This window comes from Triticum urartu, chromosome 5A (genome assembly GCF_056163025.1).
Source record: "Triticum urartu cultivar PI428250 chromosome 5A, HENAU_Tu73, whole genome shotgun sequence".
NCBI lineage: Eukaryota > Viridiplantae > Streptophyta > Magnoliopsida > Poales > Poaceae > Triticum > Triticum urartu.
The window spans coordinates 517,857,088-517,871,844 of NC_141877.1; the positions used below are offsets into that span (position 1 = coordinate 517,857,088).

The 14,757-nt window shown below is 46.6% G+C and overlaps 1 protein-coding gene across 1 annotated transcript; it reads right to left on the minus strand.

The window, feature by feature from the left end:
- Positions 1-3,927: 3,927 nt before the first annotated feature.
- On the minus strand, positions 3,928-4,862 carry LOC147972388 (uncharacterized). Its single transcript, XM_087524316.1, has 3 exons — positions 4,195-4,862; positions 4,038-4,118; positions 3,928-3,941 (listed from the first exon to the last, which is right to left on the minus strand). The coding sequence occupies exons 1-3, from the start codon at positions 4,820-4,822 to the stop codon at positions 3,928-3,930; spliced, it is 723 nt and encodes a 240-aa protein (XP_087380442.1). The 5' UTR covers positions 4,823-4,862.
- Between the last annotated feature and the right edge of the window lie 9,895 nt (positions 4,863-14,757).

The window sequence follows — 14,757 nt, forward strand, 5'->3', positions numbered from 1 at the left end:
ACCTCTAGCCCACACATAATTCATCGTCGGAGCGACTACTTTGCATTTAAGAATGATTTGAACTGAATGAATCCATAAAAATTTAAGAGGAAGTATCTTGGAAGCTTTAATCAAAAGAGTGCCACGACCAAGATTCATATGAGATGCATTTTTACAACAAATTTCCATGGGATTTTTCACACCCACTATAAATTATTTCTTACACTCATTTTGAATCAATTTATCGAAGTACATGATATTTCTTGGATAAAAGTACATGCACCAGATGAGCTTGATTCTTTATTGTGGAAAATAATTTGGAAGGGTCGGAGAAACAACACCATATAAATTTACATGACATTCTTATACAAAGCATTGTAAACATTGAATCAAGTCAACCAAGACATTCAAATTTATTTTGATAACACATATAGTCTTTTGTTTCTCTGAATCATCAGGTGTATGAGGCACTTGCTCGATTTTGGCAGATGGGCGCCCTTACGTTTTACAAGGTTTTCTAGACCACATGCATCTACGAAAAACAATTAAGTTAGGTCAATTTCCCGGGCCTTTAGATCTATTTAGGTCAATGTTCCTATCCTTTGAGTTTGCTTTGAGATGCGTGTTTGATTGCCACGTGGTGAGCGTGTTGAAAATATGCCCTGGAAAAATAGTAAAGTATTATTTATTTCCTTTTTAATTATTGTTGTATTTCTATGATATAATTGCAATGATTCTTGAATGAGAGAGCTAGCCGTAAACTCTGTTGCATATGTGAAAACATACACCAGATAGATCCCTAGTATTGGCTCCAAGACTAGCTCATGTATTGCATACTATCTTGTTTTACTGATCATGGGCATTGTTAAAGTAACAAGGATGCCAACAGTAGTGAAAACACGTTGTTGGTTGAACAATGGTGTTGGACAAACCGAATACTTGTGTTATACTACGAGGAATCGTCACTTAGTTGTCGATATTATCATATTATGTGTTAACATTACTTACGTCCTTAGACCATGAGAATATCGTAAGCCTTCATACTGATTAGTTACTTTGAGGCTAGCAAACAGCTTACGGGCAAACCCAAAAAGCATGTCAAGATTCTTGATGATTCAAGACTGAGATTTGCTCCTCTGACGATGGAGGTACTCGCTAGGCACACTCGGTAGTACAGTATGCATCATCGTCCGACCAGACACAAGCATGATAATGAGCATGTGGATACTAAATATGGAAACAAGAAAACGAAACCAAACGAGGAGCGAGGATAACTTGGTGTTGTATCGATAAAAGTCTCGCCTCGGGTTTTGTAAATATATCACAAAGCAAAGGGAAGTATATGCGGAAACAAAATGTTCACTCGATAAAAATCTTCGTATAGGTGCGCAAATTAACATGGGTGTCCAGATCTTGCTTTTAGTTATTAACTCGAAGGTGTACCGGGTCATGTCCGCGTATAAACGAACCTGTAGGACCACACACTTAACTACTAATTCTCTTGGCGATCTCTTGTCCAGAATGACAAAGTGTTTCCTGGCAACTACTTCACTATGTGTGGATACCGTAGAGTGGTCGTCTATTTCGACTCTAGATGTTTGAGAAATTCTCGCGGCTGGCAGGTTTAACCTAGCTGCAGCAATCGATGAATTGATCACTTGCAGTGCAACAAAGATTATCAAATATTCCCGTAAGAATGTACAGTGATAGATCGCCATAACTTATCTGGTAGTTCACCCGAACCAATAAAAACAGTGTAAACATAAATTCTGGCGTGTAGAACGATAACTCCAAGGTGATGCTAGGCGTCTAGCGTCGCCTGACGATAAAACCCATGATTGCCCCCCTTTCGAGCCGTGTGAAGGCTGAAGGATTCACCCCCAACTGTTAACGTCACTCCTCCCACCCAGGGAACATGCATTAGTTGCCAAAAAGAACGTAAACACATACTCTTCTGAACTTCCTATCGTTATGCCTACGCCGTTCTTGTCTAAATGACCACTGGCGAGGAAGGAGATGAGATCCCCTGCGGTACATAGATTCGCGAGATCTTTGCAGCAGCGCACCCACATCAACGCCTTGGGCGCTTGCAACAACTGTGTGGGTCATCGACTACTGGCTACTGATACACGTCATGATCTGGAGGCATGAGAAGGAGACGGGAGGGGGAGGCGAGAGAGGGCGTGCTTGCAGCATGATGGTGCAACATGGCGAGTTCTGACTGCTAAAGTGTCGTGATTTGGATCGGGGAAGGAAGGGAGACAAGAGATGTGAGAAGCGCCACTATGGATAATGGAAGAAAAGAAAGGAGACGGAGATATTTCTAGAGAAATGAAGATGTGATAAAGTCACATGTGGCCCCACGGGCTACGTGTCGAGCAGACGATCATCACACCGATTCAAATCATTTTTCGTAGCTTTATCCTAATTAATGTGATTTTCCTACTGTTTTATTCATTGTGACGATGCTACAAAAAATTAGTCAAAATTCTTGACTCGAAAACAAAGAATTTGGCATGCGGACCAAAAGGTTTACCGTAATAATATTGGCGGACATTCACACCAGAAGTTCAATCCTAACAAACGTCCTCACAATAGACCTATCCAGATCTGACGGCTGCATTTTATTTGCCAAAGCCTCCTCACAAAATGAAACAACTGCCATGGCAGTTTAAAATACCAATCTTGCCTCACCCAATACATATAAAATTCCATTCAGGGGGTCGCAAATGTCATCCTAGCTAACAAACCGTCGCCAGCTATTGGGGTCCTAGATTTAGGATCCTAATAAGTGCCACACGTTGACATGAACATATGACAAGTTCGAACGTTTTTTATGGCAATTTTAGTGACGCGAAGATGATAACTTTAGTTGTCAAGTATGACAACTTCCTTTTTGGATGGAAAGTTTTAATTTTTTTTGTTCTTTCTTTTTTAATGACAATTTTAGTTGCAAAAAATATCATGACCGAAGTGCTTCATGCCACACGTGTGGCACTTATCATTTGCGTAGATTTATCCCAAGTAGTGTTAATTTCTAACTGTCTTTTTATACAGTGTTGGGATATTTTCATGTGGTGAAAACATTTTTCCAACTCGACACAACTAGGAGGCAGTTCTCCAGGGTGCAACCGGCGCATCCGGAAGAAGGCAGGGTCGTTCCTGCAATTCGGCCCGGGAATCCTCCCACGTGTCGGCCACGCCAGCGCGCTCTCGGCCGCGTGTCGTGTCATCGCGTCGACGTGGAAAAAGCAAACAGACAGTTGTTTTTTGAGGCAAAGCAAACAGACAGCTCCAGGCGGCCGTGGGCGACATCCGGAGTGGACCTGCAGCATTTCGTTCGTGGGCTAGGAAAACATACGCCCATTTTTTAACTGGAAAACAGAGGCCCGTTATTCTGTCTCACCCTGGACATGGTGCCTACATGGACATGCATTTGCCTAAAAAAACAACCTGGACATGCATGCTATCACCAACAAAAAACTTGGACATGCATGCATGCTCAGCTGTGGTTAGCTAGGTTGCAGCCAAGGTCTCTGACGATGTGAATGTTGTTCAACCGCTGCCGAACAGAAACAACACAGATGTATATATACACAACAAAAAGCATTCTCGGCCATCACACAAACGGACATGTGGACCAGCCACCTGTTGGGTCCACATGTCATAAACACAAAGGCAGATGCCTTAAGGCACTGAAGCAGTGTCTCACGTAAATCAAAGAATTCAAATAACGAATGTATATTCATCTAGTGTATTATTCATTGACGACCTTTACACATGACTATACTCTCCGTGGCTATTTAAACTCTGAAACGATGAGATCTTATCCCTTGTAACATGTCTTGGTAAAACTAAAGCGGCCATGTAACTAAACATTAAGAGTAAATACTCTTCACGAAACCATTCTCCTACCCATTCATCATCTTCTTTCTTTTTCCCTTTTTTTTATGGTGAAGCCTCTGAAAGACAAAATCAGAAGGGAATAATATAAATAGATTAGAGGGACACGCATATATCACAGAATTCAGATTGTCGTGGTTAGAAATTAATATTACCTGTAGGTGCTGACACGGGAGAACCAGCAGGCGCCGGAGACACGGGAGAAGTAGGGGGCGCCAGCGGCGGCAGGGGTTGAGCTGTCGAACATCATCATGAATTCATTAACGATCCACACGGAACGAGAGAACAAAACACGTAAAAGCTGCAACTTACCGGAGCACGTGAGAAGCGTCCCTAGTGGCAGCATGGCGCCGCACCCGAGCGGCAGGATGAGCATCCGGATCGGATCGATGGGCCTCGGGAAGAGCTTGCTCATGCCGCCGTTCATGCCGTGACAGAGGCAGATGGGCGCGCCGCTGATGACCGACTTGAGGCCGTCGCAGCACGTGGCCGGGAGCGTGACGACGGTGATGTTGGTGAGGTAGTCCACGCATGGCGCCATCTGCATCAATGGCGTCAGGCACTCCGCGGGCGGTGGCGGCGATGGGGCGGCAGCAGAGCCAGCGCTGCGCGGGAAGTGTGGGAGGCCGGGCAGGCCTTGAGCTGGTGGAGCGCCTGGCGCGCCGGGGAGCGGCCCGAACAACGGTGGGAGCCCGGGGATCTGTGGCAATGGCGGGAAGGGAAAGCCGCCGAACAACGGCGGAAGGCCGGGGATCTGAGGCAGCGGGAGGGAGAAGCCGGGGGTGCCTCCGGCCTGGGCGGCGGCCTTGGACGAAGGATCTGCTTCTTCTTGGTTCGCGGTTGTGGTGGTGAACCCCTGCACCCTCGCTTCGGACGGCGGCAGCGTCGCTGCCACAGCCGTGAAAGCGAAGAGCGATGCCATGAGCTTGGAGATCGCCATTGGCTGCGTGGGGTAAGGAGCGGCTGGAGGTTAAGGTCGATGTGGACTGGCCGACTGGGACGTACGAGGTTCTCCTCATGCTTCATTTATAGTGCTCGGTACAGATTGAAAACACTTGAAAATACATGCAATACTTTGAACCGTTTTCCTTCTAGCATCTCCAACGCCTAAAATCGCCGTCTGGAGGTGAGCCGGCGCAAAAAAACGCTCTAGAACGAATTGGTTCTCAGCCATCGCCCCAGGGCCGTCCTCAGACGCGTCTAGATTTTTTCAAAAAAGAAAGCGTTCAGCGAAGTTCGGCTGAACACGTCTAAATTTCAACAAACTTTGACATATATTGGACATGTTCGCGGCTTTTTACATAGCAAATATATTTAAAAAAGGAACTGGCTGAACGCGGAGTAGTCGCCGTCGTCGCCGCCATCCTCACCGCTGTCATCATCGTCGGCCTTCTCCTCCTTGACGCGGCCGTCCCTGGTGGACCCCTGACCGGCATCGCCATGGCGGACTGGTGGTGGCGGCGCGTCGTCCTCGTCGCTGTCTTCGATGACGACGACGACTCCTTCGTCGCGGCCCCGGCGGCGCTTCTCGAACCGCCGCAGGGCGGCGCACTGACGCTCCCTCGCCATCTTCAGGGAGTCCTTATGCGCCCATCCCAGGGCCGTGTCGTCGTCGAGCTCCACGTCGCCGTGCTCCGTCTTCACGGCGGGGAGACCCGGCTCCGTTTTCACCGGCACGAGCCCCGGCTCCGTCTTTGGCTTGACGAAGCGCGGAGGAGCTGACGAGGAAGCGCGCCGGCCGCCCTCGTTGATGACGATGCCGGCGCTGCGAGTGCGCCGGCCGAGCGGCGTCTCCGCCGCGGGCTCGGTCTTGACGTCGAGCAGCGCTGGAGAGCTGGAGGAGTGGGAAGAAGAGTGCGAGGAGGAAGACGAGGAGGAGCCGAACCTCCTGGGCATCCATTGCCCGGCGCGTCAGGTTGGGCCGGGGCGGCCGCCCTCGCCGGGGAGGGTATGCCAGCGGCGGGTTGTTGCCGCCATCAAGGTGCGTCAGCACGCCCTCAAGCGTGCGGCCGAGGACGCCCCACCACAGGTGGCGCCCCTCGCTGTTCTTCGTGCCGCCCACCACCGGCGCCCTGTTGGTGGACGCCAGCCTCTGCTGCTGACGGTGCTCGAAGTATGCCGTCCACGCCGCGTGGTTGTCGGCGGCGTACTAGAGCAGGGCGAGCTGCTCGTCGGTGAGGGAGGAGCGCAGGATCTCTATCTTGGCGGCGAAGTAGGGTGCGCGCGCCACGGCGTCGGGCAACGGGGGAATGGGCACTCCCCCGTTGTTGATCCTCCACCCCGTCGGCCCGGCGCGCATGTCCCGCGGTGCCGGGATGCTGGCCTTGAACAGGAGCCATGACTCCTGTTCGCGGAAAGCGGCGGCCGAAGTCGTTGGCCGCCGCCTTGTCGCCGGGGAAACGTTCGGCCATCGGGAGAGGGAGAGGGAGGGTTTGGGGTGGCGCACGGGAGAGGGAGAGGGAGGGCTCGACGGCGGCGCACGGGAGAGGTAGAGCTCGACGGCTAGGGCTGGTGTGGCCAGAGGCGAGGAAGGCCACCGGTTTATATAGTCGCGCTCGTGTGTACGCGTGCGCGGGAGGGGAGGCGTTGGCGCGCCGCCCCGTGACGCGCCGCCCGTGAGGAATCAACGGCAAGGCTAACCGGCGACGGCAGCGCGGCAGCCGTGGCATTGATTCTCGCGGGAATCGAGGCGATGAGGGCGACGAAGCACCCGTCTCGCTGACTCGACGGGTCCGCGGCTGTTTCGCGCCAAAACAACTCGCCCCGGTGCCCCTGGGCGCCCTCCAACCCGTCGGGTTCGGTCTGGATCCACCGACACTGATTTCGGCCTAGGCCGGCGAAAATCAGACTCTTAAAGACACAACTGGACCGTTTTTGTAACGCCGGCATGAAAAAATCGTCTGAAAAGGCCTTTCTAAAGACACGGCTAAAGATGCTCTTAGGAGTCAAAGGTGCTATGCCGCTAGCTTTTGCTTCTAGACTTACAATATTTCTCGTCTCTACTATAGAGATAGCACGAAACATTTTGTTTAAGAAACAAATGTGTCAAAATATGATATATAGTTCAGCCGGGGAAAAAAGATACTGTACTTTGTAACTAAAAAACGTATACTTTTTTTTGAGCATCAGTACAAACACAAGCGCTCATATACACGCGCATATCATATCCCTATGAGCACCTCCAGAAATAATGCAAGCACCAAAATTTGAACCCTGATGGGTTGGAGATATCACTGTTCACCTAACCAACTCAACCACAGGTTGATTCGCACGTATACTTTTCTTTGAAGCAACTAAAAAATGTACAAAAGGCCATGGAATGAGAGACCCGGTACAGGAGCCGTTGTGTGCGAGTCCTTAGCTTCTCTCGCCTGAAGGACTTTTTCCATTCAATAGCAGAGGATCGGATGTTGATCCGTTGGCTGGGCAGCTGAGGTTGCTGTTAGTGCATTCGAATTTAAGTCCCGGCTCGAATGTGTGATACTTGTGGAGTTTCTTTTATATAAAAAAAATGCCAATGAAGGTTAGCTTCTGAGTTGGTCTAATTTTTTCCCTTTAGAATAGCAACTAGGCCGGCTTGTTTATCTGATTTTTTTGCTCACTCGTACGCAATCACTTCCTGGTTTAACTGTTTTTTTTTCTTTCCAAGTGTTTATTTTTTTTTGTTTTCACCAGGTATTTCACTTCTTTATCTGTTTTTATATTTTATTGTTTTCTTTTATTTGTCTTGGTTTTTGCTGGCCTTTTCTTTTCTTCTTCATTTTTTTGGTTCTCTTTTTATCTTTCATATTTTCCATCGGTATTCTTCGTTTTCTTCCTTGGTTTTCACTGTTTTTCATTCTTTTTGTAGTTTTCCCTTTGGATTTTTTCTTTTCCTTTCTTTTGATTTCCATTGTTTTTTTCTTCAGTTTTTGTTGCTTTTCTTAGTTTTGCTTTAGTTTATATATATATATATAATATTAATAATGTGTTTTTAAAATGGTAAACATGTATATAAAAATGTTGATCATGTGTATAAAAAATGTAGAACGTATATTAAGCAAAAGTAGACATAAAACATATATTTTTAAAATCAGTTATTTATTTAAAAAAAGTCAAATATGTATTTAAAATCTTCCTGGTTCATTCAAAAATGTACATTGTGTGTGAAAAAACATTTTATTGCTATTTAGAACATACTCAACACATGAACAACATTGTTTTATACACTTGAACAATTTTTAATACACATTTAACATGTTAAGTACAAGTTCGACATTCTTTCCATACACATTGTATATATTTTGTATACATTTAACATTTTTCAATGCTTGATTAAGAATGTTTAAATAAATGATCAACTTTTGTCATACACATAGTACATTTTTTGTATACATGAGAAACATTTTTTATACACGTTTAACATATTTTCAAATGATTGATTAAGATTTTTCAAATGTTTTATGAAACTTTTTTCATTCTGGTAAAAAAAAGAAGGAAAACTAAGCCATTAAGTCAACTGTGCCAAGAGCAGCTAAAACATGACTCCAACTACGAAAAACCTAATACCAGCTTTTCTTACTTTGTTTGAAGTCATTTTCTTTTCGTTCGAACAGTCTCCAGAGCCAGAGCCCCAATCTTTGCCCCTGCTCGCGCATTCCCTTTATTCGAAACCAATCCGGAATCGAATTGCATTATGTACAATAAAAATAGACTAGCTCTTACACTTGGATCTTGTTTTGCTTGCTGGAAGAGAGGAAGCTCCCGGACCACCTTTTCAAGCCGGATTTAGAGAAAAGGTGTCGGCCGAGCCCGAGAAAAGGCTCGAACCTAACCCAGTTTTGAATTAACAAAGCCATCAACCGGCCAGGATTACAAGTAAGCGTACAACAAGTAAAGAAACAAGAAACGGCAAAGATACAGAGAGCTATAGCAGCTTACGACCTATTTGTGATACAGGCAAACAAGAGATAGTAATAGGAGCCTAGCCAAGATCACCAAGGTCAGACACCCTGAGCAGTAGCCACACCAGCAGCAGGGTGAGGGCAGCAAGAAACCAGCATCGACAACCAACATCTCCTCGCCTACTCCCGCAGAACATGCCAAGGACAACAAGCCACTCGCTTCTACCTCCAAAGAAGACCACTATCCTCTCGCCCTGGCTCGAAGGGCGCCGAACCGTCGGAAGGTAGAGTGCTCACCATAGAGCCGATTGGACAATGCCGCCTGGCAGCCCGGGCATGAGGGAGTAGAGCACCACCTCCGCTGGGATCCCACGACCTCACCACCACCTGGGCAGCCACCCAACCAGACGCAAGCTAAAGAGCGCCTACAAAAGATGAAGACCGCGCGGAGAAGACGAAGAACATCGAACAGCTCGCCGCCACATTGCCCTCACCAAGCAGAAAAGCACCATCCACACCTCCACGAACCCCAGACGACGCCTCCAGGAAGGGAACGACGTCGACACGTCGCCGCCGCCCACAAGGGGAACTAGGGCTTTCGCCCCATGCGGAGCGAGGAAGAAGGAAGCAGAAGTGGATCTCAACGAGGCCTCCAAGAAGGGGACCGACTCCAAGAAAATGGAGACGGCCTCGCCATGGCCACCAAAGGCCAAGGGTTTCCCCCGGTCCCACACTCCACTCCCAACCACCCGAACCCGAGAGCACGGGCCGAGTCGACAAAGCCGCCATGGCCGGATCAGGCCGGTGGGTGCATCCACGAGCGGAGGGCATTGATCTTCACCAGACAGAGCACGCCCGCCACAACCTTGTCGCCCGCACGACCGAGGTTGCGGTACAGCCCTCGCGGCCGCCGCTCGCCGTAGAGCCGGCGCCGCCCGCACAACCAGGGGCCGCCGCCCCGGCATCCACCCACCACGAGCATCTCCACCAACACAGGGAGCAGCCCCAACACCACGCCAGAACGACGAACCAGACCACCATGACATCCACCGGGGAAGGGGGCCTGCGGCGCTCAAACACCTCCGATCCAGCCGGGGGGCAACCCCAAGAACCGGAGCAGGGGCAGCACGCCCAGGCCGGGCAGAGGGGCCACATCCCCTACACGTCCTCCCGCCGGTCAAGAGGAGGACCACAGGCTGCCACCAGCGCAGATCTGGAAGGGAGGCCACCATGGCAGCCAGACGGGCAGCTGGACCTCAAGCCACCCCGAAGCACGGCCGGGACGGCGGCCGCCATGGCCGACGCCGCAGAGGCCAGATCCGGGGCCGAGCACCGCGCCAAGAGAGGATGCCTGAGAGGAGGGGTCGCCGTCGGGAGGAGAGATGGGGGCAGATCCGGGCAAGGGAGCACGCAGGGACGCCCCGCCGCCGCCAACAACCGCACGGGCGGAGCCCGGGACGGCCGCCGACGACGGCGGAGGGAGGAGTAGGCGGGCGGGGGTGGCCTGGCGCCGGATCTAGGGGTTCGCCCCCGTGTCGCCCAGGAGCGGACGACGCAGGGGGGGGGGAGGGGGGGCTTTTCAAGCCAGATAGGTAGCGATCACTCTACAATGATACCAGCGGATGAAGTACCTATCCCTTATCATATTTCAGTGGATCGGGTAGTTCCGGTTGCAGTCCCAGGGCTTTCAATTACTACTACTTATGATGTATTTCATTCTATTGAAATCCTGCATAGAGCCACTGTTTCATTGATTGATACCGGTCACATCCATCACATAAACTTCAACTTTCATACGTATTTATGGACGGATCGGTAAACTAGACCCGAAAAGCTCTGATTTTTTAAAACGAAAGACCCATCATAAAATTATGGCACAACGATATGACGAGCGTTGTTTTAATGAATGTGATTTTTGTAATATATTTAAAATATTTGGAAGTATAAAAAAATTGAAAACATAAAAGTGTGAGAACCCCGAGAAAAATGAGGTTGTGGCTTGCCTCTCGTGCGCTGGGCCGGTCCAGTACAACACTCGCTTCAGGCGAGTCTTCCCGGGAGCTCCTGTTCGGCGCTGTAGGCGGTAGGCGCTGGCTAGCGATAGCGGCGGTCGCATGCCTCGCGTCGTGGGCCGGCCCAAGAAACGGAGGGAAGAGCGCGGATAGCAAAAAAATGTTATGGACCCAGGATTCGAACTCGCACCTCCTGCAACCAAATCTTCAAACACAACCTAGCCGTACTTCCTTAGTTGTTCATTTTGAGGACAAATAATCCTTATTATTTATCCAGCCTATTATGCGTATTATTTTATGATTAAATAAAAAACGAATGCACCATATAAAAACGTGAATTTTGAGAAAGTTCATAAAATTGAAAAAGGTGCGTACAAAATGAACTAAATCATGAATTTGAGAAAAATATCACGAATTTGAAAAAAGTTCACAAAATTTAGGATTAAAGTACATGAAATTTTGAAAAAAGGTTCATAAGTTTGGAAATAGTTCACCGATTTTGAACAAAAGGTTCATTGATTTTGAAAAAAGTTCGTCGATTTTGAAAAAAGTTCACCGATTTTGAACAAAAAGTTCATCGATTTTTAAAAAAGTTCATCCAATTTGAAAAATAGTTCACTGATTTTGAAAAAAGTTCGTCAATTTTGAAGAAAGTTCATAGATTTAGAAAAAAGTTCATCAAAAATGAAAAAAAAAATTCCGATTTGGAAATAGTTAATCGAAATTGAAAAAAAAATCACCAATTTTATAAAAAAAATTCATCGAAATTTAATAATTATTTCATCAAATTTGGAAATAAGTTCTCAAATTTTAAGAAAGCTCGTCCATTTTAACAAAAAAGTATGCGAACCAGGAAGAATAAAAAGGAAGAAAAAGAAGAAGGAGAAGAAAAGAGGAACGATGAAAAGGGTAGAAAGATGAATTTTTTCAGCTGAGGTCTGCTAGGGCGGTGGTTGGTTCATCCCAGCTAGTAGGAGGAGGTCGCCGGTTCGTCTTTTTCGTTTTGAAAAAAAGAAAATATTAGATGGGCCGGCCCAGCTCCCAGCGCTGCAGGCGCCAGTTTGCAAAATGAGCTATAACTGGCGCCTGCAGCGCCAAATAGGAAACGCCAGTCTGCCCTACATCTCACTATATGCTATAAGCGACACATATGCGCGCCCAAGATCCACCAACATGGCGAACAGGCCAATATGCGAACGGGCCTGAATAGTGGGAAACAGAGGCCCGTTGTTTTTATGAGAAGAGAAATAAGGGGCCATGCTTCTGTTCTCTCTCGCCTAGGTGGTCATCGCTACATGCTCTAGTCGGCAACTGGTAGTCACCGACGCGCGGAAGCACCAACATGATGTCGGCTTCTTTACAGTTGGCTATCTTCTTGATAGTATTCCTTCCGTTTTAAATTACTCGTTGCAGAAATGAATATATTTAGAACTAAAATACATTTAGATACATCCATATCTATGATAAATAATTCGGAACGAAGAAAGTACATGGTTAGTGAGAAATGCCCTTTGGTTCCTGGGTGTATATGCACCCTATATGGGAAAGAACAATTCAACAAAGTTTAAATGTCTGTTTGGGATAAACCTGACTTTCTTTTGCACTAGTATATAAATTCTCGCAAATAAAAAACCGCTGTTGACTTCAGTTCCAATATTTTTATTATTCTATAGAAGTCACTATTGACACTTTTTTGGCCTAATTTTTTTTCTTTCTGAAGTCAACGTTTTTTTTCCTTTTTGGATTTTTAAAAAGTACAATAAAAGGTCAAGTTTATTTTAAAATATTTTAATTTTCATTTAATTACTTTTTTTCCTCATATAGGGTTTATATACACCCATAAAGCAGACATCCTCGTCTAGGGCTAATTACATACTGTAGGACTGTGTCAACTGGACGACCCTCGCCGAAAATGCTAAATGGTGGCCAAGCTTCATGGAGGCGAATTTTATAAAAACTCAAAATTTATACTTCCATGACAAATACACATATACCGACACACCATAATGTACCTGTGTGCAAATTTGCATCACAAAATGCATTGAAATGGGAGCTACATAAAAAAAACATGTGACTTTTCAGCACATGCATTGTTCATTCTGAAAGTCCATGATATTTTCCAGCTTGCAATTCAAGGTATTTCATCGTGAAATTTTACGCATATATACATTACATCTTTGTACATATGTATATTGTTTTTCAGATCTTTTTTAAACTGAAAAGTTCATTTAAAAAAATGGCCTCCATGGCGCTCGACCTCCAAAACGCCCTACTTTGCGAAACTAATATGTATAATAGCCAAAAAAATGCAGAGTGCGGCATTGTAGAGGCCGGGCTCCATGGAGCCCGTTTAAAAAACCAAAATATATTTAAAAATTCAAAAAATGTCTTTTTTTAATACAAATACATATGCATGTTCTTCAGGTATGTACAAAGTTTCATCAAGTAATTTGATTATTTGCATGCTACACAAAAATATCTGGCCCAAAAACAACAAAGAAAAAACCATTTTAATCTATGTATCTATCTTTTTGTGTATGTTACATATGAACATATATGTTCATGAGAATTTATACTTGTATACTACAAATATACATCTATGTATATACTTTCTTTTCAGATTTTTTCAATGTATGAAAATAGTATTTTCGCTGAAAAATAAACAAAGAGCTCTATGGAGCTCAGCCTTTGTATGCACTTCTTGTTTTTCTTGCAAGCATATAGTTGTAACAGTAATGATTTCATCACATTTTCCAAAATCTTGGAAGGGAATTAAACCCCATATCTTTTCGGAAATACTAACGCCCACACGTGTGGGTGTTTGCATCTCGTCCACACGCATGAATCCACGTCTGTTTGTGGTTGCACGAATCTTGGCATGTTTGTGGTGTCACGTAGGACTGGGCTGGTGTGTGGGCATTCATCCGGTTGCTCACACGTTCATTTTCACCACACGGAGGGACCGTGTGTGAGCGTTTACAAGTTCGCCCACACGTCAGTTTTCACTCACGCACAGGGGCTGGTGTGTGGGCATTTGTCAGTTCGCCCACACGCCCGTCTCCTCTCCCACACCCAAAGCTGCCAGTTGCCATGTGTTTTGCAGGGTACATAACAACTGACCTAGTGTGCTTGTAAGCAGATGTCAACTCTCTCTTTTACCCGAACATGTCAGTTGCCATGTGTTTTGCAGGGTACATAGCAACTGCCCTAGTGTGCTTGTAAGCAGATAGCAATTCTCTCTTTACCCGAACATATTATTTTGCCATGTATTTTTGTAGCGCTACACGGCAACTGCCTAGCGTTAGTAGGTGGCAACTCCTAAAGTTTTCAAATCATGACAACTGTAGTAAACCAGACCATACATGGCAACTGTCTAGTGTTAGTAGGTGGCAACCCCTAAAATTTTCAAATCATGGAAACTATAGTAAACCAAACCATACATGGCAACAGTTGCGGTTGTACAAAAAAAGCATCTAGCACTTGACCTGTGATGGCAACTGCAGTTGAGCAACCATGACAACTATAGTTGTCCGACATGACAACTGTAGTTCAGCGACATGGCTGCAGTTAAACGAACATGAAAGAGGGTCCGGACCATGACAACTGCGAAGGGCGTGGTGACTGTCACGCGGAGTGTGTGGGACCATGATGTAGGAGGCCTGATGTACGGGCGTGTGGGCGTTATCTATTTTGCCCACACGTAGGCATGTGAGAGGGACTGCGAAAAAAAAAACGCGTGGACATTACTTGTTTCGCCTACACGTATGCGTGTGGGCTGATACTCTTAAACACCACATAAAATATGTGGGCAGACCCGTTAACACCCACAAGTGTGGGCGTTATCGGCGTCCTATCTTTTGTTGCAGGGAAGTAAACCCCATATCTGGTTGCTCAATCGAGTTTGCTTTCCTAGAATCGGCGTTGAACGTGGGTCGCCAACCATGAGTAAAGGTGGCAACAAGGTTGGGCGGCAAGAGGCC

Coding starts and splice junctions, on each gene's coding strand:
- LOC147972388 (XM_087524316.1), bottom strand. CDS start 4,822: ATGGCGATCTCCAAGCTCATGGCATCGCTCTTCGCTTTCACGGCTGTG. Junction 4,119..4,194: donor GACGCTTCTCACGTGCTCCG/GTAAGTTGCAGC, acceptor GATGTTCGACAG/CTCAACCCCTGCCGCCGCTG.